This window comes from Cheilinus undulatus, linkage group 9 (genome assembly GCF_018320785.1).
Source record: "Cheilinus undulatus linkage group 9, ASM1832078v1, whole genome shotgun sequence".
Lineage (NCBI taxonomy): Eukaryota > Metazoa > Chordata > Actinopteri > Labriformes > Labridae > Cheilinus > Cheilinus undulatus.
In genome coordinates, this window is record NC_054873.1 from 29,775,972 (window position 1) to 29,799,303 (window position 23,332).

Sequence of the window (23,332 nt, forward strand, 5' to 3'; positions counted from 1 at the left end):
GCTTTATAACAGTGGACGAGTGGCAAAAGAGGTGATGGAGTCGAGTGCCAAAATCAAACGCGAACCTCCAGAAATACACAGGTACACTCAGGAGAGGTCAGAATGTTCTCAATCACATTTTTGGTTTAATTTTTCTCCATTTTCTTCAGCACCAAGCTACTGTACATGTCATTTTATCAGCAGAAACCTTGTGGCTACAGTACGACTTAGCTGTCCGTCTTTGCACTGATGTCTGTGCTTTTGTTTGATGTGTTTGTCTCTGCAGGGCTGGCCTTGTGCCTAGCAGAAGTTGCCCGTCCATCACCCACGGGCCTCGGCTCAGCAGTGTACCTCGCACGCGTCGACGAGCAGTGCACATATCTATCATGGAAGGTAGGGAATGAAGTGCACCAGCATGCTCTATCAGACCAGCATAGACAACACATCCTTTGCTGGTTGAAGAAGTGTTGCTGATACATTTGCATTCCTGAGAAATCTCAAAGCTTTTATTTATTGAGAATATATTGCTGCAAAAAAAAAAAAAAACATACCAGAAGGCCATTGGTTCTGAACAGGGGAGCTAAAAAACACTCTTGTGCATACACCCACACACATACATGCTGTAACTAGAGCCATTTGGCCCAGTTCATGATCACAGGGCTGGTGGGGCATGCTGCAGGTGTGTGCGTCAGTCAGCCTGCTCCACTTCAGCCTTTCTGGGCTGTATTTGTATATTTGAACAAAAAGTTGTTCTGAAACAGTGACAGCTAAAGTCACCCATTCAGCCCACCTGCAGGCGCTTGGTCCAGAACAGGTGGCCTCACTTTATTTCTGACAGACTCAGCAGGCGCTCTGCCCTGAGTACTTCTAGATAAATCCAGCAGTAAGACCGTCTGGGTCTGCCTCTTAAACACAAACCCTGACTCTTTGTATGCTGGTATAGATGGAGTTCAGGAGCAGGTGTACTGTGAGGGTCTTTTGCTGTGAGTTCAAGAGAGCCATAACAGCTTCCCACCCCCAGTGTGTGCTGACTGGGTGTCTTACAGTGGTATTAATACCCCAGCTGAAAATAGCCTGAGTCTTCTTCTCCATGTAAGTTACTGGTAGGGGTGGGGCCGAACCAGGCCAAGCCAATCCTGGCACTTGTAACACTGCTGCAGAGTACCACGGTGTTACCTCAGACACTCTTCCCTGCTATCTGTAACTATCACACTCACAGCAAGACTGTGGCCTGGACTCCGGGACAGGGACCATAATAACAGGATAAACACGCGAATGCTGCAGCCATGGTGAAGTGTCTGATCCGTATCACCACCCGGGTGAACGTTCACCTGCGTATGATCAACCACTGCTATCGGGATGTGAAGGTTCGCGTGCTGAGCTTGGGGCCTCGTATGCTGGGCAAGGCCCTGGGCGTCCTGCCCCTTTACCCGGCCCTGACCGGACAGCAGGAGTCCACTAGTGTCACCCCTCTTCCTAGTACTCCATTGCCTTACCTTCAGCCCAGCAACCCTCCAGGTAAAGTCTTCACTGAGGAAGCCAGGGCTCTGCTTTACATGGACGTGCCAACGGCTTTCTCTATTTTAGATCTGTCAATTTGGGAGTTGGCAGGGGGAGAGATATCTCATTCATGTGGTCTTCTGTGTCTCCCTTGTAGCTTTGGAGAGGCATTTTGATTCCCTTGTGCTTTCGTTGACTTATATGTAAGGACTTGTTATATAGCCATGGCTGTTTAGTACACTTTGTTTGAAGAGAAGTGAAGGATTGTTTGGGTATTTTCATGATGCTACAATATGTCAAAGCAAGAAAAAAAAAGTGCTAGTTTCACACTTTTCACTATTTTTTGTTGGTTAATAAAATAAACATACAGCAACAGAGAAGAAAAAACAAACAACTAACATACAACAGAACAGGAAATGTAGGAGATATTAGTACAAGGAAGAAAGTGTATTGGTTACCATAGCTGATATATAAAAATTCAAACATTGTCTTTCTGCTAGCTTCCTGACAGCTTCTAGCCTAATATGATCTGAAATAGATCAACAGTGAGTAAAGATGGCCGCTGACACTCATCCAGCCTGTGTGCCTCTGCCTGTCTCTCTGACAGGAGTGTCATGTCAGCAGAAGCTTAGGCACTGGACATAATCCAGCCTACTTTCCCTGATAGTTCTTTTTAAAAAGTCCTTTTCATGATTTGCTTCCTCACCAAAGCTGAATTTTAATCCTTTCTCAGTGCAGTGACGGCATAATGTTGCTGCTTGGACCCTCCTGAGAATGTGATATCGTCAGCAACCACAGCTCAGCTCCTCTCACATGTTCAAAGCTGGGAGACGCTCACATACGGCACAATATAGTTGTTCAGTCTCAGGACAGTATATCTGCCATACCTTGAGGCTTGTTATATAGTTGGTCATCTGTCTCACATTAAATCATCAAAGTGTACTTCCTTTATATCAGGGATGTTGCATAAGAGCACTGCGTTACAAGTCAGTAAGAATCACTCTGTTATATGGGGGATCAAATTTCTGCTTGATTTGGTGTAAGTCCCATAAGGAACATGACATTTCAGTTTTTAATCTGCTACAAATTGCCCTGAACAGACTTGTTTTTCATAAACAGCGTACCTGTATGTGCCATAAAAGATCAGTGGTAAACATTAATGAAAACCATTTGAATTTTTGGTGCAGTTGTGTTCAGGTTGATTATATATTTTTCACAGACATTAAAAGAAAATGTTAAACTTGTTTTTGTATAGTTTTGTTTTGAATACCCATGAAATCAACACTTACAAATTTGCACACTGGATTGAGTTGCAGTTACTGTAATTCCCTCTGCCTGAGGGAAAAACAAGGAAACAAATTCTCCATAACTGACTGTAAACACAGTGACTTCAGAAAATACCCATCAGTGCTGATTGTAATTTTAGGTAAACTTAGTCATACATTTTTTCAGTGAATGATAATAATGTCATCCCTCATCATTTATTTTGAAATCACAATAGGAGGGAATGTCTTTATGTCTTCAAATCAGTTTAAAATAAAACCATGTGATGTGAGTAAAGATGAGTTATTTGGTATTTTAAGGTCTTCATTATCCACACAAGCCACATGATAATGGTCACATAGGCAGCATAAACTTATTGATATTATTGATTGTCTTACTTTATATCTCATTTTAAGATACATAAGTTCATCTAAAAAACTGGATATAACATCCAACCCCATAGGGTGTGACCTAACTGCCCAGTGAGTGGTGTTCAAAGACAGACAAAATGTGTATTCTTAATAAACCATTTAATTGTGGTTTGTAATTGTGTTTGAGGTGACAGTACTCTTTAAAATATTAACTCTTTAAGCGTTTAAATGTTGAGAATAAAATAATGAAATTGAGATCCATGGTTTCAGGCTCAGAACATGTCTGCATATAAATGCAAGGTTCCTGCAGATCCTTAAATAGTCTTAAATAGTCTTAAATTACACATTTTAAAATTAAGGCCATAAAAAGTCTGATTTTTACTAGTAAGAGGTCTTAAATTTTAGAAGGCACTTGTTGACACATATTGTTGCATAAATATTCTTCATAATTCAGGGATTTCAGTGTAGGATGTTCTAAATTTCCTGGAGGAAAACCCCATACCCTTCTCTGATTTTATCCAACTGTGATTTAATAAACTCTTTGCTGTTGTGAAACTCTAGTTTAGTTCTCTAACATCTAAGCTACCAGGTTGCCCACTCAAAATCAGTTTAGTCCATCCTTATTTTGGCAGGTCTGCCCCAACAAAAAGTATTATTCTGCTTTTTATTTGTTAAAATGTTTAGAGTGCACCTGCAAAAATGTGTTATGATAAATATTACCATACAACATATTGATAGAGGCATTAAATGTTCCAAAATCTTCAAATTTGGGCATTTATGACCAAAAATTTATTTTACCTCTACCATTTGACATTTCATTACCAATATGATGTTCACTGTGCAAAAAGTGTATTTAATTTTTTCTGAGTTCAGGTCTTAAAAAGTCTTGAATTAGATTTTTAAAATTGTGTAGGAACCCTGTAAATAAGTTGACAATGTTGATTCTGTCAAGATGCATGCTTGGTTCATTTCTCCTATGAATGAGTAACTAAGTCAGCTACTACTAAATAAACTAAGTAGGCTGCTTAATGAGCTTTAGACTTTCAGTCAAAGTAGAATTAGATGTTTATTCTCATTACTGATGATTATTTTATCAGGCATCACATCAGTTCATCTGTACAATGATGATGCTTCCTTGTGTCTGCTTGACTCCAGGGAAAACATCAGATTTCTGCTCTTCAGTTGGAGCCTACAGGTGTTTCCATGTTCTTTGTTAGATCTCTACTGGAGACCTAATGTTAGAGCATTTACAGCCACAGTCTGTTGTTTGTTTTGAACACTGCAGTGAAGAGTGTCAGTTGTCCTCTATCGTTGGTTTGATATTCTTTCCGTCTTCTCTCTTTTCCTCCCTGATCCTCTCCACCAGGTCTGGAATCATTGCGTGACAGTGCCCACTCCACACCGGTGCGTTCAGTGTCCCATGGGGAATCGTTCATACCACGCTCCCGGAGCCAGGCCACAGACAGCAGTGAGGGCACCGCCGTGATCTCAGATGAGACCTACAGCCCTTCTGACAGCGTGCTGCCAACCCCGGTGGCTGAGCATAGCATGGAGCTTGCTGTGTCTCGGCAGATCAACGGGGCACCCTGCAGCATCGAGGAGGAGAAGGAGTCGGAGGCAGGCACCCCCATGCATGGGGAGGGGGGTGATTTTGGTGCGGACAGTAGATCTGCACAGGAGGGTGCAGGGGGGGACTTGGCCCTCAGCGAGGTGGAACAGGTGAATAAATTTGTCTTAAGTGTCCTCCGTTTGCTCCTTGTGACCATTGGACTCCTCTTTGTCTTGCTCCTCCTCCTCATCATCCTCACAGAGTCAGACCTTGACATTGCATTTTTACGTGATATCCGCCAGACCCCTGAGTTTGAGCAGTTCCATTACGAATACTTTTGTCCCCTCAGGCGGTGGTTTGCCTGCAAGCTCCGCTGGGTGGGCGGGTTGCTCATTAACAAGTGAGAGTGAGGTCGTAGAGTTCGTAAGCCCGTTCGGGGGTCTGGGAAGACGGTTAGGACTCCGCAGTGATGGAGGGCGGCTTCGTCCCACCCATGAACCCTGCTTCTCCCATCATCCTCCTCTGCAGACACACAAAGTGGACCACTCCTGGTAACACCGGGCCAGGATCTCTCTCCCCCTCCTCCACTTTGAGTTAACCCCCCACCCAACCATCCACCTCCTCTTTTTTTGTTTTGTTTTTCTTTTTTTTGTGTTTTTTTTGTTTTTGTTTTTTACAAAGCCACAAGACAATTTTTGCATTTTTTAATTTTGAGCCATTTCAGGTATTTTATTTTTTCAAATAACACAAAGTGAAAAAAAAAGAAAAGAAATCAAAGAACTGAAGAATTTAAAAAGGAACTTACAGGAACGGAAGATTTTGTTGCAGCAGATGTTGCCTCTGTTTCCTATTTATTTCTTTTGACTTGTTTTTGCATAAGAGAAGGAAGAAAGTAGCCGAGGAAGTTGAAGTGTTACTGAAATGAAGATGAAAGTTAGTTATGTTAGGATGGATCGTCGCACTGCTGCCATGTCTATGTGAGGCAAAATAACGTCTTTGGGCATGATTCATCCCCATCAGAATTTAAACACACAAGCAGCAGGTTGACCTCATGATGACAACCTGAACTATCTAAAGGGAATGAACGTGAAGGTTCATGATAGAGAAGCAGATAGGGGATTATCAAATACCTTTCTTTGAGAAATGTTGGCAATATTGAATTTTGTGGATTGTTAAAATACAGTTGCACATAGAACCAAGTGTACCAAGTAAAGTGATGAAGATTAAAATTGGTCTTTTCTTGCATTTTATAAGCGTACAGAAAATAATTCAGTGCTGATTGTGATATGTGCCCCAGTAGTGTGAGAGAAAACTTCATGACAAACACACTGGCACCTTTAGATGGTAGACTAGATCGATGTGCAATGCTGTTTTACTTTCAATAATGAAGCACTTTTGAATGTGCTTAGTTGTTACGTTCTCATTTTTTCTCCAAGGTTTAATTTACATTTTTCATGAAGTTGAAATTCGCTGAATTTCAATTCTTTCTTTCTATAAAGAATCTATAATTTGTTTTGATTTCATATCCACCTTGCTGATCAGTTTATGTATCATACTATATAATTATTAGTAGAATAAGAATGCTGATGTACTTTTGTACAAATTAGTTTGTTTCCTAATATATATTGACATGTTTTCATGTATATTTTAACAGAACTGAAATGTTATTTTGTTATTGAAGATTAAATTATACCTTTTTTAGCGCTGTGTTTCAAGTAAGGTCAGAAGCATTTATGGAAATGTGGAAGAGGGGACTGAAAAACAGGGTTTTTATCCAGATCCACTCAACGCTGACCACACCTCGCATTACTCCACCAGCAGTGAAGTCATCTTCAGTACATAAAACCATTTTAATAATAATTCATACATCAAACACTAAAATATAAAAAAACACATAGTCATTATTCAGAAAACTGTACCTTTTTGAACTTGAAGAATTTGGAGAGGTGACTATGAGCCTGACCAGGACTGGATCTGCACTCAGATCTGCACTTTTATTTCGGATCCAAACCTGCCATCATACTTAAATTTATGCAAAATATTTACAACCAGTGCACAGCATAAGTGTATAATTTGATTGAAATTTAATTAGCTGCTATTTTGATAAACACATGGACAACATATTAAAAACAAACTTAAAGGAAATTAGCTCTCCAGTGTAAGAGCTTGTAAAAAAAGCTGTATAAATGTAAATACAGTTAGACTTAATGGCCTCTAAAAATAATTGCAGATTTATCTATACTTAAACTCTTTTTTAACTGGGTCTGGAAATTACCTTTTTTTTGGTATTTTTGTTTAAGTTCTGAGAAGCAGCATGCATTACTTTCAATATTTTCTTCTTTTTCTTTTTCTTATTCAATTTTAATCAGCCAAAATGAAAGCCAATGCAAATGGTTCAATAATAAGCCAATATTTGGCCCTTATATTAGATGGTCAGGCTCTAGACTCTTCTGCCTCACAGCTCTAGGGAGCAATAAGTATCATGGCTGCTGGATTCTGGGTAAAATCTTTCTTTGTGTGTTGCGTTTCTCCTGTACCTAGTGCAGGTTTAAGTGTTTGAGTATCTGTATACAGGAATGGAAGCATGATTGGAGATGTAAACATCAGAGGTTCATTCATTTAAACTTTTGCAAAAAGGAGAGACGGACTTAAAGTGAAGGAAGGCACAATCAGCAAGAAGAAGCAATGACTGATATCAGAGGCCATAAGAGGAAGTTTTTCTTGAAATTTGTATTTGGGAATGGGAGCCTTTGTATCTCATTTACTAGCTGTACAGGGTTGCTTGTTTTTTTGCCTGCTAATTAAAACACCACACTTTTAAAACCAGCACCTGCGGCTGCTCCACTTAAAGCCAGATGGTGCTACCTTCTTTGTTTGCTCCTGTGCAATCGGAGCATGTCGGTTCTTGGCTAAATCGTAGTCCTGACCACAGAGTAGCATGCACTAGTGTGTTGTGGCTGGATCCACTCCTGTAGCTCATTATCTCTAACAAACCACAGAGAAGGAGGCAGCACAAGACTCAAGAGAATATCAAATCATTAGAGCTAAGATGGCAAGAAACGTGTCAAACACATGGTGTAGGAGCCTATTTATTACGTTATGTAGATGTTCTTCTCATGACTCTGATACATCCAGTTATATGCAGGTGTAAAGACAAAGCACATTTCCTCTAACAGGGACTGAAACAAGAAGGGTGAGCTGACATTTTTCTGTATATCCATACTTTTCGTTTATTACTTCTTTATTGATAAAAGTCAGACCTTTTTTAAGACTTTCAAAGGTGTTCATTCATACATTGATCAGCATTATGTAGCTTCAGTGGTCTCTCTGAACATGCAACAATAACAAAAAAAAAGGAGAAAAGGCAGCATTATTCAATAAGCAATAATCAGTTGTTAGAGCAAAATGATGTGGTTTACAATCTTGTCGATGAAATCCAAGAATGAAGTCAAACATGTTGTTAAATGTCCCTAAAGAGACTCAATAAATTGCTGTTGTGCTGACTCTACAGTGATGTGACCACTGAGACCCTTGCATACCTTGGCATTCAGTGTTTGTCTGAAAAACAAATAATTTTTTTTTCATCATAAACCTCTTGTGTGGATGTTTGTTCTGATGTTTTGTTATTAAAGTGATGTGCCTGGATCCTAAACCTGCAGTCTACCAAAGTGGCAGAGATCAAGGAATGGATTAAAAAGAAAACTTCCCTCAAAACTTTACAAGACTTCTTCATCCTTTAACACGAGAAGGGAAACTATCCAACAGTCAGAAACTGTTATGCACATCTGGCAAGCAGAAATCTGTCTTAAATTGTTTTTGCAGGCATGTTTCTATTACACTTTCTTTTGCTGTCATTTTTACCTCTTTTATAGTTGTTTTACCCAATAGGAGATGGTAACAGTCCATGGTTTAGAAAGTCACACACAGCTCTGCCATCCCAAGACAGCAGCAGTAAAGGTGAGGCCATGCAGGTACAAAGTGGTGCATTATATATGATTCTTGTGTTTCAGTTGAAGTTTGCCCGAGGGGTAGGCTCAGTAACAGAAACATCGATATTGTACATGCACTTATAATAAACTAATATTTGGAAAACTTATTTTTACTAATGTGGCGCCAAAGACATGTTAAAGGTCATTTCTGATGTTATTTTGATGTGGACTGGGCTTTACTGTGAGGTTATGTTAATTTGTCTTCTCCCTGTGTTTTACATACTTTGAGCAATCATCAGAGATACTGTCATAACAATTCAAAAATCAAAGTGTATGACACGAGAACTTGAGTTTTAACAGACTGTCATGGGCTGTCTTTCAAATATAATTTTAAGGGACTTTTGACTTTTGTGATTAGAATATCAAAAGTTCATGAATGAAATTAAATGATTGGCTTCTTAAATTGTGGCTTAAATCCCTGACTGATTAACGAGGGTGATGCATAGAGAACTAAGGGGTTGACAGATGAAAAGATGTGACAGAAGACATCTTAAAATGTGTTTCCCCCCTCTGCTAGCTCCCATTGAGACAGTCCCTCACAAGACCGTGCATACACGTTAATAAGTGTATTAGCATATCCACGTCTGGTGGTGTGTTATGTAGTCTTCATTGTTCTATCCTAGGACTGAAGATTGCTCTTTGATTACATTATATATACAAGTATTTGAATATATATATAAATTCATGTGCCAAATCCAGGTCTTGTTCAGTCTGATCCATTCCAAACCCATGTTTGTACTGTAGGAAACCTTCTGTACAAGTCAGTATAAAATACTGTTTCCCTCCAGTAGTCCCTTGTAACTGGTGCCATTAAATGATGCTATTCAAACTTGAAATAAACATTGAATAGAAATGATGATGTGACTCCCGGTGGCTTTGTGGCATAGTGCTCATGCAACAACACAGCATGCTTTTTTTCCAATAAAAATAATAATAATAACAATGATAATGAAACACTATATGTAGACCACAAAGTAATTATCATTTGTCTTTAATACAAAAAAAAATAAATTTACATTAAAAATTGACATTGAAAAAATAATTTTACAACAGTATGGACAGATATAAAATGAACTGTGCAGAATGCAGTTTAACTGCTGGGATGTGTAAGGTTAATATCTACAAAGACCAGATCTAAAAATGTAGTGAAAAAGTAGTTTTCCATCTTCAGAGGTCAGACCCAGAAGTCGTCTCTAGCTCAAGTGAGAGAAGCTCGGTTTCAAGAAGGGTCTGTAGTTACTCTGAGGGGTGGGGGCGGACAAGATTCCTGGTCTCCTGCCTGCTGATGACTCTCCTGCTGAACTCCTGGACCCCCGGCCTGCAGCTTTTGATCCTCCTCTGGAGCTAGACGATGACCAAGATTTGTTGCCACTGTAGCCACGACTGAATCCACAAACACAGCAAGACATAAGACAGGAACAACTGAAATTTGGCATCAGCGATGAAGATTTTATTGCTTAATTTGATCCCATAAACAGAGAATAAAGTGCAGAAAAGTCACAGTACAGACCCTTTGGAGTTGACACTTGTGTTGCCGTATGATTTTTTCTTCTTTGAGTACTTGAAGAACGGAGCTTTCTTCCTCTTTTGTCCCTGTTGGGCCTGGTTACGGAAGTAGCTGGAGGACTCTGTGTCATCATCGTCATCATCATAATCCACAACGGTGCGGCCTCGTGTCGTGTCTATCCAACTGTCTGCAGCGCTGTTAGCTGGCTCCTCTGCTACACAGAAGATGTTAAATACTACCACATCAAGCACATTTGAATGTTAAATATTCATAAACTTTATTTAGTCTCTTACCAGGCAGCTGCCACTCTGCGTATTTCTGTAGGACCTGCATGATTTCAGCTCCGTACTTGTCCAGTTTGTCTTCCGTCACACCATCGATTGTAAGGAGGACTTCAGGATCAGAGGAGAGCTTCTCTGTTAAAGTAGGTAAAAAGATTCACAGTTTAGAGAATACTGCAGTACACATGCAGTGCAGTGTAAAGTAATTGCCCCCTTTCTGATTCCTGAGTTTTTTGCATATTAATCACACTTAAATGTTTCGGCTCATCAAATGATTTTTTTTATTTTTCACAAAGACAACCCAAGTAAATACAAAATGCAGTGTCTGAATGATTATTTAATTTTTTAAGGGGGGGGGGGAGTCCAAACCTGTCCTAAAAACTGGTTGTGCCACTCTTGGCAGCAATAACTGAAATCAAGCATTTGTGATAATTGGTGATAAGTCTTTTGCTTCGCTGTGGAGGAATTTTGGCCCAATCATCTTCGCAGAATTGTTTTAACTCAGCCATATTGGAGGGTTTTAAAGCATGAACTGCCCGTTTAAGGTCACACCACAGCATCTCAATTGGATTTAAGTGGATTTTTTGTCTCGTCAGTCAACAGAATATTTCTCCAAAGGTCTTGGGGATCATCAAGATGTTTTTTGGCGAATGTGAGACGAGCCTTCGTGTTCTTTTTTGTCAGCAGTGGTTTTGGCCTTGGAACTCTCCCATGGATGCCATTTTTGCCCAGTGTCTTTCTTATGGTTGAGTCATGAACTCTGACCTTAATTGAGGCCAGTGAGGCCTACAGGTCTTTGGATGTTATTCTGGGTTTTGTTGTGACCTCCTGGATGAGTCGTCGTTGCACTCCTGGAGTCATTTTGGTTGGCCGACCACTCCTGAGAAGGTTCACCACTGTTCCCAATTTTCTCCAATTGTGGATAATGGCTCTGACTGTGGTTCGCTGGAGTCCCAAAGCCTTGGAAATGGCTTTGTAACCTTTTCCAGACTGATAGATTTCAATCACTTTGTTTCTCATTTGTTCTTGAATTTCTTTGGATCGTGGCATGATGTAACCTTGCAAAGCAGATGGATACGTCCGTTTCCTTGTTTTTCACTGGTGAATCCATCTTGCAAAGCTCCCATCTGAACCGTTTGGGCCCAGTTAGAAAGTGACAGGACCAATCAGCAACGAGGGGCAGTACTTTCAGGCGCAGCAGAGCTGTGACGTAAACAAGCAGGAGCAAGAGCTGGTGCAGTTATGGAGGAAGAGCTTAGCGTGGATGCTGCTGAAGCGCCAGTTTTATCAGAACTTGGCCATATCTATTCATAAAAGAAGAACAAAAAACAGCAGTGAGTTGTTTTCTTTTCAAAAACGACAAAAGTCGAGTACTTACATGTCTATAGCCATGTTTCGTGTTATTCCCAAGTAGCTGTGCATGCGCGGCTTGATGGTGGCTACGTCACGTGTTTTGTTGCTCTGATTGGCCCAGATGTGACAGAACGTTCACCCAATCATACTCCGACGATTTTTCAAAGCTCTGCCTTTTCTCAAATATTTCCTATTGAAGCGTTTACAGATGGATGTGTGAAAAACATCCATCTAGCATGTAAGGTTAGGCATGATGCATTTCTTTTTGAGATCTTGTAGCCTACTTCACTTTGTCTGACAGCTTCTATTTAAGTGATTTCTTGATTCAACAAATCTGGCAGTAATCAGGCCTGGGTGTGGCTAGTGAAACGGAGCTCAGCTTTCCAAAAACTGTGGTTAATCACAGTTAACTTGTGATTTTATAAAGGGGGCAATAACTTTTTCACACAGGGCCAGAAAAGTTTGGATTCCCCCAACCTTAAAAAATTAAATAATTATTCAAACACTGCATTTTCTATTGACTTGGGTTGTCTTTGTGAAACATAAAAATTGGTTTGATGATACGAAATATTTAAGTGTAATAAATATGCAAAAAACTCAGGAATCAGAAAGGGGGCAATTACTTATTCACGATACTGTATGATACAAATTTTTTGGAGTTCAAAAGGCAAACGTGCTTCAGAAATTACCAGCTATCTTTTTCAGAGAATTAGTGGAGAAGATGTTGAAATAGTGGACGCCAAATGCTTTTCCCAGCTGCTTGCACAGATCCGTCAGCTCCTTCAGACACTCCTGAACCTTCTCCTCTCTCTGTGAGACGTTCTTGTTAACAGCAGCTTTATGTTTCCTGATGCTGGACGCACTCTCCGTCTCATAGAACTCCACCTGGTGTGAAACAAGTGCCAGAGACTGTTATTGTTTGATCTAATGTTAATGTCTAAAAATACCAGATCAAATATTTGATTTACATTAAGTTTCTAGTTTAATGTCAATTCATCAGATTATTGACCTAAGAAGTAAAAAGCAGCTCATAAGCAACAGCGTGGGCCTAAAATAAAAGACTTAAATTCCAACCCATGAAATTATGATTCTAAGTTTTAAATGATAATTGACCATACTTAGATGTTCAGCAACTTATCAACTCTATCATCAACAATCAGTATTTATCTGAATAACACCCCGTATGTTTTTTAGACCGCAGTGTACTGCAGAGAGAAAAGATGCCACAATATCTCTTTTATCCTGATATAGTTCACTCCAGATGTATAAGCTACACTGCATTGCTGTTTGTATCTAAGGTGCTTATTTAACAACAATTCCATAAGAACAACATTTTTTAACTCTGGTTTCATTCATTCATCCGAGAAGTTTTAAAAATAAACTTTTTTTTTTATTTTAGGGGAAACACCCACCCATCCTATCACATTTATAATTTCTAAGCTTTGGCTGGACATGCAACATGACAAATTTGTGCTTAGGTGGTAGCAAATAACTAAGCTATAAGACAAATATGGTGTAATTTAAAGTGTGAGATTTGACATACAACTGTTTCAGTAAATGTATTTAATTATAATCTACTGCTGCTGCTAAGTAAATGTTTTTTTACCTGCATGCTTCCTGAAACAACATTTATGGCTTTTGGTCCAGCAGAGATATAAGACACAGCTTGGCCATTGTTGGTGATGTAGAGGTCCTCCTCCAGGATTTTGTCCAGGACAAGTTTCTTGAAGAGACGATCAGCATTATGCCTGGAGTAAGCTCCTCCCATCCCAAACATTCCTGTCTGTACCTTGGCAGCTTTGGATCCTGACGGAAACATTGGCCAAGACGATCAATTATGGCATTATGTCTGTATCATTTATAGCTGAAAAATTAGGACAATGTGCATCAATTTACCGATAAAGATGTCCACCAGCATATTCAGTGTCAGTCGATTTTGCTGAGCTGTCTTTCCAAACCGCGCTCCAACTTTCTCACAGTTCTCCTGAACAAACCTCACAATCTTCTTCACGTCCTCAGTAACATTTCTCATTTTGTATTGCTGTACAAGAAAGTATTACAATCAACATTGTTGCTCTTTTCCTGACAGCCAGGTAGGTTTTTAAAAACTGCATAAATAAAAGTAAAGATACCTACAGTGGGTTTGGCACAGTTGTCACAGGTAACGTCTGGGTGTTCCTTACAGAAGTTTTTGTTGAATTTCAGCTCCCCAAAGTACGCCAGCAGCTGAATTCTCCTGCACTCCATCAAGTTCTCACAGAAGTGCACCATGCTGTGAAGGTTGTTGAAATGTGTTGCCTTGGCATGTCTGTCACCCTCTCTGTCCACTGAGAAGAAAACAAACATGTCAGTGTGAATAAAATAAAACCATTCTGTATGTTTAAGGGGTGATACAGGAGGGACCCCTGGTTGGTAAACCCATAAAATAAGACAGAGTTTGTATTTTCCACATACTGCTGATAATCCTTTTGATGCGATGGACATCAGTGTAAGAGTAGAAGAGAATACAGTGAGAGATCTCTCCATCTCTGCCAGCTCGACCAGACTCCTGGTAGTACCCCTCTACTGACTTGGGCAGACTGGCATGGATCACATAGCGCACATCAGGCTTATCAATGCCCATGCCGAAGGCAATGGTGGCACAGATCACCTGGGAGACAATTAAATACATTTTTAAAATAAAAGCATTAGATCCTTAAAATCCTGCATCAACTAACTGCTTTCTACTCAATAGTTCTTTTAGTTATCTTCAAGCAGGAGATGATCAAAGATGATTTCACCTGGCAGCCATCCTGATTGATCCATTTAGTCTGCACGTATTCTCTGTCACCATCACTCAGGCCTGCATGATATGACAGAGCTAAAATCCCTGATCTCTGCAGACTCTCAGCCATGGCATCACAGTCGTTACGGGACAGGCAGTATACAATACCAGAGTCACCTGAAACAAGCAGAGATACAGGTTTGCAAGGAAAGACATACAGAAATAAAAATCATCTTTTATTTATTACAATCCTTCTTCCAAAAGTAACTTTGCATTTCAAAAATGGTTTCTAAAATAGTTTCATAAAAGGCCCAAGAATATGACACTCATCTATTAAGAAAACTACCTTTTCCATGGGTGAAAAAGTAACATCTTCCTGGCATGATGTGTCGAATAATATGACATAATCTTGTTGACTTTTTCACCTCAGACTGATAGAGTTTCTATCATTTTTTCAATTTTATTAAAACACTTACAGCAAGGGACTGAAAATAACCAGGATAAAAAAAAAGGTTGTTCTGAATTATTTACGTGGGTAGTGCTTTTTGATCCAGTTGATGCAGTCTTCGTCAACCTTTTTTGGTTTCTTTGGCAGCACAGCGTACTTCAAGTTTGTTCTGTTGAAGCTCATGGTAAACCTGAAATATATCACATAACATAAGAGGCCCATGTCTGAATTCAACATCAGTGAAACAGAACTCATTCAAACATCTGAGACAGAGGCTGCGGCGGAGCACGTACACCTGTGGTTTAGTCATGTTCAGCTGGTTGAGGATGTCTTTCTGAACTCGAGGAGTGGCGGTGGCTGTCAGAGCCATCATTGGCACTCTGGGGAACTTCTGGCGAAGTTCATGCAACCTCTTGTAGTCTGGTCGGAAATCATGGCCCCACTTAAAGATATAACGTTATAGAATCAATAAATGGCTGTGGCAACAAAATGTGGACTACAGATTGAGTGAAATGTAGAGATGCACACCTGACTGACACAATGGGCCTCATCTATGACGAACCGAGACAGAAGGCCTCTTTCAAAGAGGTTCTGCAGGGCGGAGACCAATCTGTTACTGGCAGTTACCTAAAGGAGAAGTAACATCCGTGTTGAGTACAAGTCTTATGTAGTGATAACTGTTTTAAAGCAAACAAGATAAATTTGTACACATTTACAGCATAAATGAGATTTTATTCATTTACTTTTTGTAGTGTTTTTCTTTATGATACAAAAAAATTGTCTTGCTACTCAACAGACAGATAACCGACCAGATATCTATGGCACACATCTACCCCCTAAAACTGGGTCAAACATAAACCTGCAGCATCTCCATGAATACACCTGCTGTCCCACTGTCCATAAATATCCATTCTCAAGCAAAAATATTTAAAAAGTGAATGTCATAAAATGGTTTGATGTTCAGTACTCATCCTCATCTAAGAATGTATTGTATTAATTGGTATCTAATTTTAAGTTTAACCTAACAGCTTTTGCAACACATTTTACATGTTAATAATTGCAGTTGATAATGTCTCTTTGAATGTAGGAAGGCAAAAACAATGCTTATAATTAGAGTATGTTCACTAATGTGCAGCCCCTGTCTCACCTTTTCAGGAGTAATGTAGAGCAGTTTAATGATGGGGTCTTTCCTGGAGAGCTGCATGTAGATCCTGCTTGCCTCACTGTCACTTTTATCACCAGACAGACTTGTTGCAGGGATCTGAAATGTGAAACATAAAAAAAAAAAGATACACTAACACACCTTTATGACAACGTTGACTTGCAAGAGCAAACATACTTACATCCAGTGTGGTAAGTTTCTGGACCTGGTCCACGATGAGGGATTTGAGTGGGGAGATGACCACAGTGACTCCTTGTGACACGCAGGCAGGCAGCTGGTAGCACAGACTCTTGCCACCACCTTCAAACCCGTCAGTTACAAAAAATGAGGAAACTTTTTCATGCAGCTGACAATATAGACCTTGTGTGACATGGTAAGGGAAAACTTGATCATTACTGACCTGTGGGCATCAAAACAAACGTGTCTTCTCCTTGTAGTGTTGCATTAATTGCTTCTAGCTGATTAAACCTAAACTGATGAAGACCAAAACGTTTGTGAAAAATCTTCATCATTTCCTGGGAGTAGGGGAAGTTGAAACCTCTGAATCGATCATGAGCCGGGTTTCTGAAGGTTGGTTCTTCACAGGAAAAAAACATCAACACTGAGTCAGTAAAGAGGACCAACACCCCTAAAACAATCAGTTTATCACAGCCAGGGTGTTAAAGATGAGTTGACATCTACAAAAATGTTCTTCTACTTTAAGAGTGACAAATAGGACTGTAATTACTAAAAACACTAAAACTGCTGTTTTTTGGCCCTCTGATGAATAAAAAAAATCAAAGTATTAAAGGAAAGAACATTAATTGATTGACTTTAATTCATATTCATTTTTTGAGTTACTCATTTACCAACCTCTAATTTAAGCTTTATACATCTGTAATTTAAAAAAAAATCAGTAATTGGCCATCTAAGAAAAGAACTGCATATAAACAAGCTTCTTGTGCCCAAGTAAATATCTAAATATCTCTATCTAAATATCTCTATCACCGAAATAAAATTTCAAACATATTGTACTTTAATTTGAATGCTTTATAAATTAAGTTATTACAAAAAAAAAAAGCACTGGTTGGAAAATTCAAAATCAGATTATACAAGTCTCCCTAATAGGACTTTTCATGAGTATGGGCCCAGATTTTTCAACACCACGCCTCCTTACCTGGAGAGCAGACATTTGCAGGCTTTGGTGCAGACACAGGTGTTGTTGGTTTTCTTTCCCATGTAGATTTGCTTGGTCCCCCCTCTCTCACAGTTGTGGTCAAGGTTTGGGGTTCATCAAAATAATCTGGGATGTCAGAGTCATTAAAGTCATCTATGTCAAAGTCGTCATCGTAAAAGTCATCACGTTCTACGTCTTCTGTTGCTAAAATGTTTGCCTGGGTTCTAGGTTTTCTCTGAATGACAGGCTCTGGTTTCTTGGCTGAGAAGAACAGATCTGAATCATCGAGGGACGTATGTGTTTTCTCAGTGAAATTCAAAGATGGATTTGTAAGGCTGTGGGTTAATGGAGAGTCACAGACACTATCAATGTTCACATATAGATGCCTGCTGTCTGTTTTTTTCGCAGGTTTTACATTAATGATACTGTCAGACTGATCAGAGTTGTAGTCCACAGATATCACTGAAGACCTCCGGATCTGAGGAGCCTTCTTAGAGTCCATGGGTGCAAAGCTGCTGGCTGACCTGTCAGTTGTTTCACAACTAAAAGATTTTTCTTTCATGGGCTCAGACATCACAGTGCTGTCTGGCTGCTGCATCCTTAATAAACTGTCCCCACCAGTTGCAAGAACCCTCTTCCTGTGTGAGAAAGACAGATGACTGTCAAAAATCATCAAACTGGAGGATTATTAACAAAACTGTTCCTAGTTCAGCTGCACAAACCTCTGAGCCCTCTTCAATAGAAGCTCATTTCCACAAGACAAAGCTATTAGTTCATGTTCAGGGACTGAATCAACCAAAGCACAAATGGACTCCATGATACTGAAGAGCTGATCATCTATGATGAGAAAGAAAGTAATTTTAAAAAACATCAGAAAGGCACAGACAAGCACATCTATTAAAGGAATAACACCCACCTGTTTTGTCTTTTGATTGGTTATTAGGGGGTGGATCACGTGTTAATATGGGCTTCTCAGAGTGGACAACAGTCTCTCTGCTCTGAGTGTCAGCTGAGGAAGGTCTGCAAAAAAAACATAAACCAGTTTTTAATTGTGTTGTTAAAAGATTAAATCTTTGTGTTTAATCTCACAGTTTCTATAGTTCGTTTTTAATTCCACTAATTTCCACATAAAACTGTTGTCTACTTCATTTTGGTTTTTTACAGTTTTCAACAAAAGGTAACTGGAATAATTCCTGCTTATATTGTGAAAGAAAATGATGAACTTTGGGTAGATGGAAGATTTAGACAAAGCATTTGTAACCTGTGATTTAAATAGCTATATCAAGTAAAACCCAGGGTTTTTCCTGCATATAAAATTAAGTGGCAGCTGCCACCAGCAAATTTCGTGCCGTCACCAGCTCTCAAAGCTCTGATGTCATGAAAAATTGTATTTTCTGACAAGCATTACAGCAGGTGGATGATATTTTTAACTGAAATTATGGTGTTATGCCAATTGGGTGGCGCTGGGCCCAGGAGTTGCTGCCAAAACTGCCAAAGGAAAAAAGAACCGCAAGTTTCCTAAACTTCCTAGATTGTCTTTGGATCAACACAGCGCAGATGAACGCTGCACCAGACACTCTGAAGGGAGTGCAGAGGAACGCTGCACTCGGTGTGTGTCAGCTAAATACACACAAAATAGGGGAGACTTTTAGCTTTAAGGATAAACACAGGGCTTTATCATCTCTGCATTTCTCCCTCCACTTAATGCTGTAGAATAGGCATAAGACAGCGCGCTGTCCTTATATATGCATGCGCTTCTGTTTCTCTATGTCACGTGTGCACAGGCTGGTAAGCGTGCGTTTATACATCGGTAATGTCCTTTAATTTCAATAATTAAGCCACAACATGTCATTACCAAGACTGAGAGTCAATTAGACGTATCACTGAACAGGAAATATGGATCAGTATTGACAATTAGTAGGTTTAAAACATGATAAAAACTTGTTGTGCGAACCCGTCTAATAAGGCAGAGAGAAGGGAAGAGGAAGTCAGGTAAACGATGTGAAGCAACAGCTGAACCGACCGGTCACTGATTTTATGTTTTTGTAGATATTCCATATTTTCTCCAGGCAGAAGCTGCAGTAAACTTCTCAGTTCCATTAATTTTATTTATCAAAATTATAAGCAGAGAGAAATAAACAAAATGTTGATCCTACTGAACTTAACCCAGAAATCACATTACATATTACTTATATTATTATAGATAATTTGTTATAATAGATAGTTAATTCATAATATCATAACAAACTTAAACACAACACCAGCATTATTAAGGGAATAAGGGTAAAATGAAATAAAGGGTGTGCCAGACAACTTTCTGGTGGAAACTAGTTTCAGTTAAAATCAGAGATGATTATGCAGGTCACATGACCCCTTGAAGTGGACAATGAGTCAATTATTATGACATAAAATTAAACACTCATTGAAGAAAGACTAAAAAAGCTTTTTGATGTTAATAACAGCTTTTTAAGCACAACACTTGTATCAATAAAACCTTTATCAGGTCAGACCAGGAAACCGTTCAAAATTAAAGCACAAACTTATGAAAAGAAAAACATTTTCAGTACATTTAGCCTCTTAAGTCCACTCTCAAAGTTTACTAAATTAATATAATTACTTTTAATATGTACAAAGTTTTCTCCCAGGGGAGCATGCCCCCGGACACCCCTAGGAAAGTCGGGGTACAAATGATCAGAATGGTACCACTGCTGGTACCACTGCTGCCTCAATATGAGCCAGGAGAAACCCTGGAAACTGACCTTTTCTCCAAAGCAGAAGCAGAAGTGTAAGAAATCTCATCCGGGATGGGAGATGGGGGAATGTAATCAAGTTCCTCTTCTGGTTCTGAGTTGTTGAGCTCTATTACCTTTGGGTCAACCAGGGTTTTCTTTTCTTTAAGGCAAAAAAAGTCTTCATTTACATCTCAATGCTTGTTACCTTAACTGCTCTGCATGTACAAGACAATAAAATGCTGAATTAAAGAGCACATTACCTGTATTTAATTTAGAGGGCTCCAACACAACATAATCTTCCTCTTCACTATCACTCAGGACAGACAACACAGGAGGAGGAGGAAGGCGTCTTCTGGTCATTTTAACTGGAGAATCCTCAACTTCAGACCCATCTGGGTCTGGATTCATACCAGGTCCTGGTGACAGTGTGGCTTTGCTGTGAATGTCCTCATGCTTATCCTTTTTTAAACCAGATTTCTCCCTTCTGAAAGGGCCACTCTTGTTTTCACAACTGTCCTGCTTCTTTTCTTCACTAAGGGATAACGATGGGTTTTTGCTCTTGCCTGATAGTCCTGAGCCAAATGAGTCATTTTTTCCTTTGTTTGGAGTTTCAAAATCATCAAAATCATCCCAGTCATCCATCATGATTCCAAGAGATGCATCCCCACTTAAGGAGCTTTCACGTGTGCCACGAGCAGACTGGTTGTCAGATTTAGTTAGAGTCGGTGTCACCTTAATAGCGGACAGTGCTGAAGGAGCCTGCCCAGCAGAACAGTTCCCGTCTGAGCTGGAGTCTGACTTGCCTTTTGAGCTTACAGGAAAGAAGCTGTTGTTTTTGGATTTTTGAGGACCATCAAGCTTGTTTGAAAATGTCAGAGTAGATTTAGTCACCAAACTGTTCTTAGGGACATTGATATTCCTGTTTGCCAAAGGATTAGTGCTGATTACCTTGGTCGGGATTTCAACTTTGGTGGTACCTGCTGAGGTCTTCTTTTTGAAAGAAAAAGCCCTAAAAACAAGACATCTTCAAATTAATAAAACATGTTTTGACATTTCATAACATGATGTCTTGACAATTCAGCAGAGATTAATAGTTTTGTTTAGTGACAATGATATAATAACAATGATAATAATATAATAACAATACTATTTAGTATTAATAACAGTGATGGTTTTATTTATTACAATGCTTTGATTTGCTTTGATTTTATTTTTTTCTGAGTTTTTCTTTCATCAATCATTGGACATAATATGATGGCAAAAATTGTTTTGTATAAGCCAGAGAAACACTTAAAAAGTCTATCTGGGTCCATCCCAGCATTGCATTTCAATATGAGCTTTCAGGTCTCAGCTGCATAACAGTTAATAAGGCAGGAGGAGCCACTGGATGTCAGGTCAGAGCTGTGGTAACAAGGGAATAATGCCAGACACCATTACTAAATCATTATTGTTATGAAATGCACTACTGGTGGTTTGACTGCCTCCCTTCTCCCTAAAGTAGTTAGAGGTCTTTCTGTTTGCAAATAAAGCATAACACCAACCAAACAGACTCAAAGGCTGCATTTAGGACTACTTTTAGACATTCAAATGCAGCATTATTTGCACATACAAATGTATTTAACGTACAATATAAATAGGTTTGAGGGCTTATAAAAGAGGATAAACATCTTGCAGACATATTCTTCTCTTCATGATAAATTAAAATGGTAACATCACGGAGACACACTTTTAACGACTTTTTGAATATCAGTATTATTCTGGCGCTTTAGAGAGGACACAAAGCCCCCACTAAAGAGCAAAGAAACGTTTACTACAATACAGTAAAGCTATGTATCCCTGCTGTACACACTTTTATGACTATTTATTCCCCTTGTCGAGCTGACAGCTCAAAGCTAACTGTAGGTTAGCTTGTGTTGTTTCCTTGCTGTAGCTTGAGCTAGCTGTAGACTTACCCCGTTTTGGGCTTCGCCAGAGACACCTTGCTTTGAGCAGCATTGCTGTGTCTCGCCAGCTGTTCTTTTAAGTTGTTTTGTGGAAGACTTGTCATGATAGAATCGCAAAAAAAATGCTAACGTCAGATGGTTAGCGGTGCAGAGCTCAGTTAGCAAAGTAAAGCGTTTTCTTAGCATGACCCGCCACGCGAGATGTGACAACTGCACGGGGGCTCGCGCTAGGTCGGCCTGGTCTATCTCGTCTCTGGATTATTTTGCATTTGAATACACCAAACTTAAACTTAGTCTAAGCGAGTTGTCACAACCATATTTATCAAAGTATGGAGGCTACAGACAACAGATTTAGCGCCTGTTCAACAAACCGACTCCTCATTGGACGAATGTTCAGGAAGAGGAATGCTGGGAAATGTAGTATTGTGATGTGAATGGCCAAACCACTCAGCTCCATAAACAAGAGGCAGCCTTATTATCAAAGCCAAATAAAACGCTGCCTCTCTCATCTCTTTCAGCATACTGTTGTTACTGATTGATTTTAAATGATCTAGCGTTTCATATGAATAACCCAGTCTCTTTGTAGGCACATTTTTATCCAGTTGAGTTGAATGTGCTAGGGTGCTATGAGAGTGACCATGTTAAGGCAGTGGTTCTTAACTAGTCCAGCCTCAGGATGACCCATTAGTTGCTTGAAAAACACCAGGCATATTCAAAGATAAATATCACAGTTTGAATCTTAAAGAAAAAAAAATGAAGAAACAGAAAGGACAGTGCAAACATGTTTAAAGAGGGCATCATTACACAGGCCCTGAGAGAAAATGCATGCATAGGCATACACTTTATTATAATTCTGTTTCTACACAGTGAAATGCTTTATTTAGTTATTTTCTTAAGATCTTGAGTTATTCACAAACAGCCACTGGCAAACCAGCATCATTGCCCCAAGATAATGTGATAAATAAGTTTATATTTTGAGAAAACTGACAAATTCTATTCATTATCATGGCAAAATGGATTAAAATGTGATAAAGGAATGCATGTCTACTTAAGGTTTTTGGACATTGTAGACTATTGCCACATTTTTAAGGCACACACTGAGGACCACAGACCACTTTTGAGTCCTGAGTCTGACCAACCAGTTGAGAACCACTGTGTAGGACAATATTATTTAACCTTTATTTTACCAGGCTAGCCCCATTGAGATCAAAGATCCTGGCCAAGAATGGCAGCAATGCAGTTACATAATGTAAATTTGAAGTTAAAAACAGGCCTAATCTTGTAAATCATGGTATTCTTATGAGGTAGGAGGGTGTTACAGTACACAACAACAGT

General features: G+C 39.4%; 2 protein-coding genes across 5 annotated transcripts in view; one reads left to right on the plus strand and one right to left on the minus strand.

Annotated features, from left to right (window-relative positions):
* The window catches only part of LOC121515593 (FERM domain-containing protein 5), a 78,698-nt gene extending 69,223 nt beyond the window's left edge, over positions 1-9,475 (plus strand). For both annotated transcript variants that reach the window (XM_041796427.1, XM_041796426.1), the window contains exons 12-14: positions 13-81; positions 266-372; positions 4,480-9,475. In XM_041796427.1, the coding sequence (XP_041652361.1) occupies positions 13-81; positions 266-372; positions 4,480-5,066 (763 nt within the window). In that variant the 3' untranslated portion in view covers positions 5,067-9,475. The remainder of the gene's footprint in view (positions 1-12; positions 82-265; positions 373-4,479) is intronic.
* Positions 9,476-9,673: 198 nt separating this feature from the next.
* On the minus strand, positions 9,674-22,358 carry blm (BLM RecQ like helicase). Of its 3 annotated transcripts, XM_041796521.1 has the most exons (22): positions 22,007-22,358; positions 21,003-21,063; positions 20,315-20,912; positions 20,082-20,214; positions 18,239-18,342; positions 18,045-18,159; positions 17,323-17,960; positions 16,567-16,743; positions 16,348-16,466; positions 16,152-16,265; positions 15,533-15,631; positions 15,298-15,446; positions 15,088-15,194; positions 14,573-14,733; positions 14,247-14,442; positions 13,929-14,119; positions 13,689-13,833; positions 13,399-13,598; positions 12,482-12,677; positions 10,452-10,574; positions 10,162-10,372; positions 9,674-10,034 (listed from the first exon to the last, which is right to left on the minus strand). In XM_041796521.1, exons 1-22 carry the CDS (start codon positions 22,099-22,101, stop codon positions 9,845-9,847), a joined length of 4,122 nt encoding a protein of 1,373 aa, XP_041652455.1. In that variant the 5' UTR covers positions 22,102-22,358; the 3' UTR covers positions 9,674-9,844. The 3 variants fall into 3 exon arrangements, with proteins under 3 accessions (XP_041652455.1, XP_041652454.1, XP_041652453.1); XM_041796520.1 differs by having other exon boundaries at positions 10,162-10,369; positions 20,315-21,063; XM_041796519.1 differs by having other exon boundaries at positions 20,315-21,063.
* Positions 22,359-23,332: the final 974 nt, after the last annotated feature.

What these genes read in the sequence shown, in the direction of transcription:
- blm (XM_041796519.1), bottom strand. Translation starts at nt 22,101, where the DNA reads ATGACAAGTCTTCCACAAAACAACTTAAAAGAACAGCTGGCGAGACAC. An exon ending in ACAACTGTGCCAAACCCACT is followed by an intron (nt 13,834 to 13,928) that starts GTAGGTATCTTT and finishes TTTCTTGTACAG; the next exon opens with CAATACAAAATGAGAAATGT. An exon ending in CGCAGAGTGGCAGCTGCCTG is followed by an intron (nt 10,373 to 10,451) that starts GTAAGAGACTAA and finishes TCTTCTGTGTAG; the next exon opens with CAGAGGAGCCAGCTAACAGC.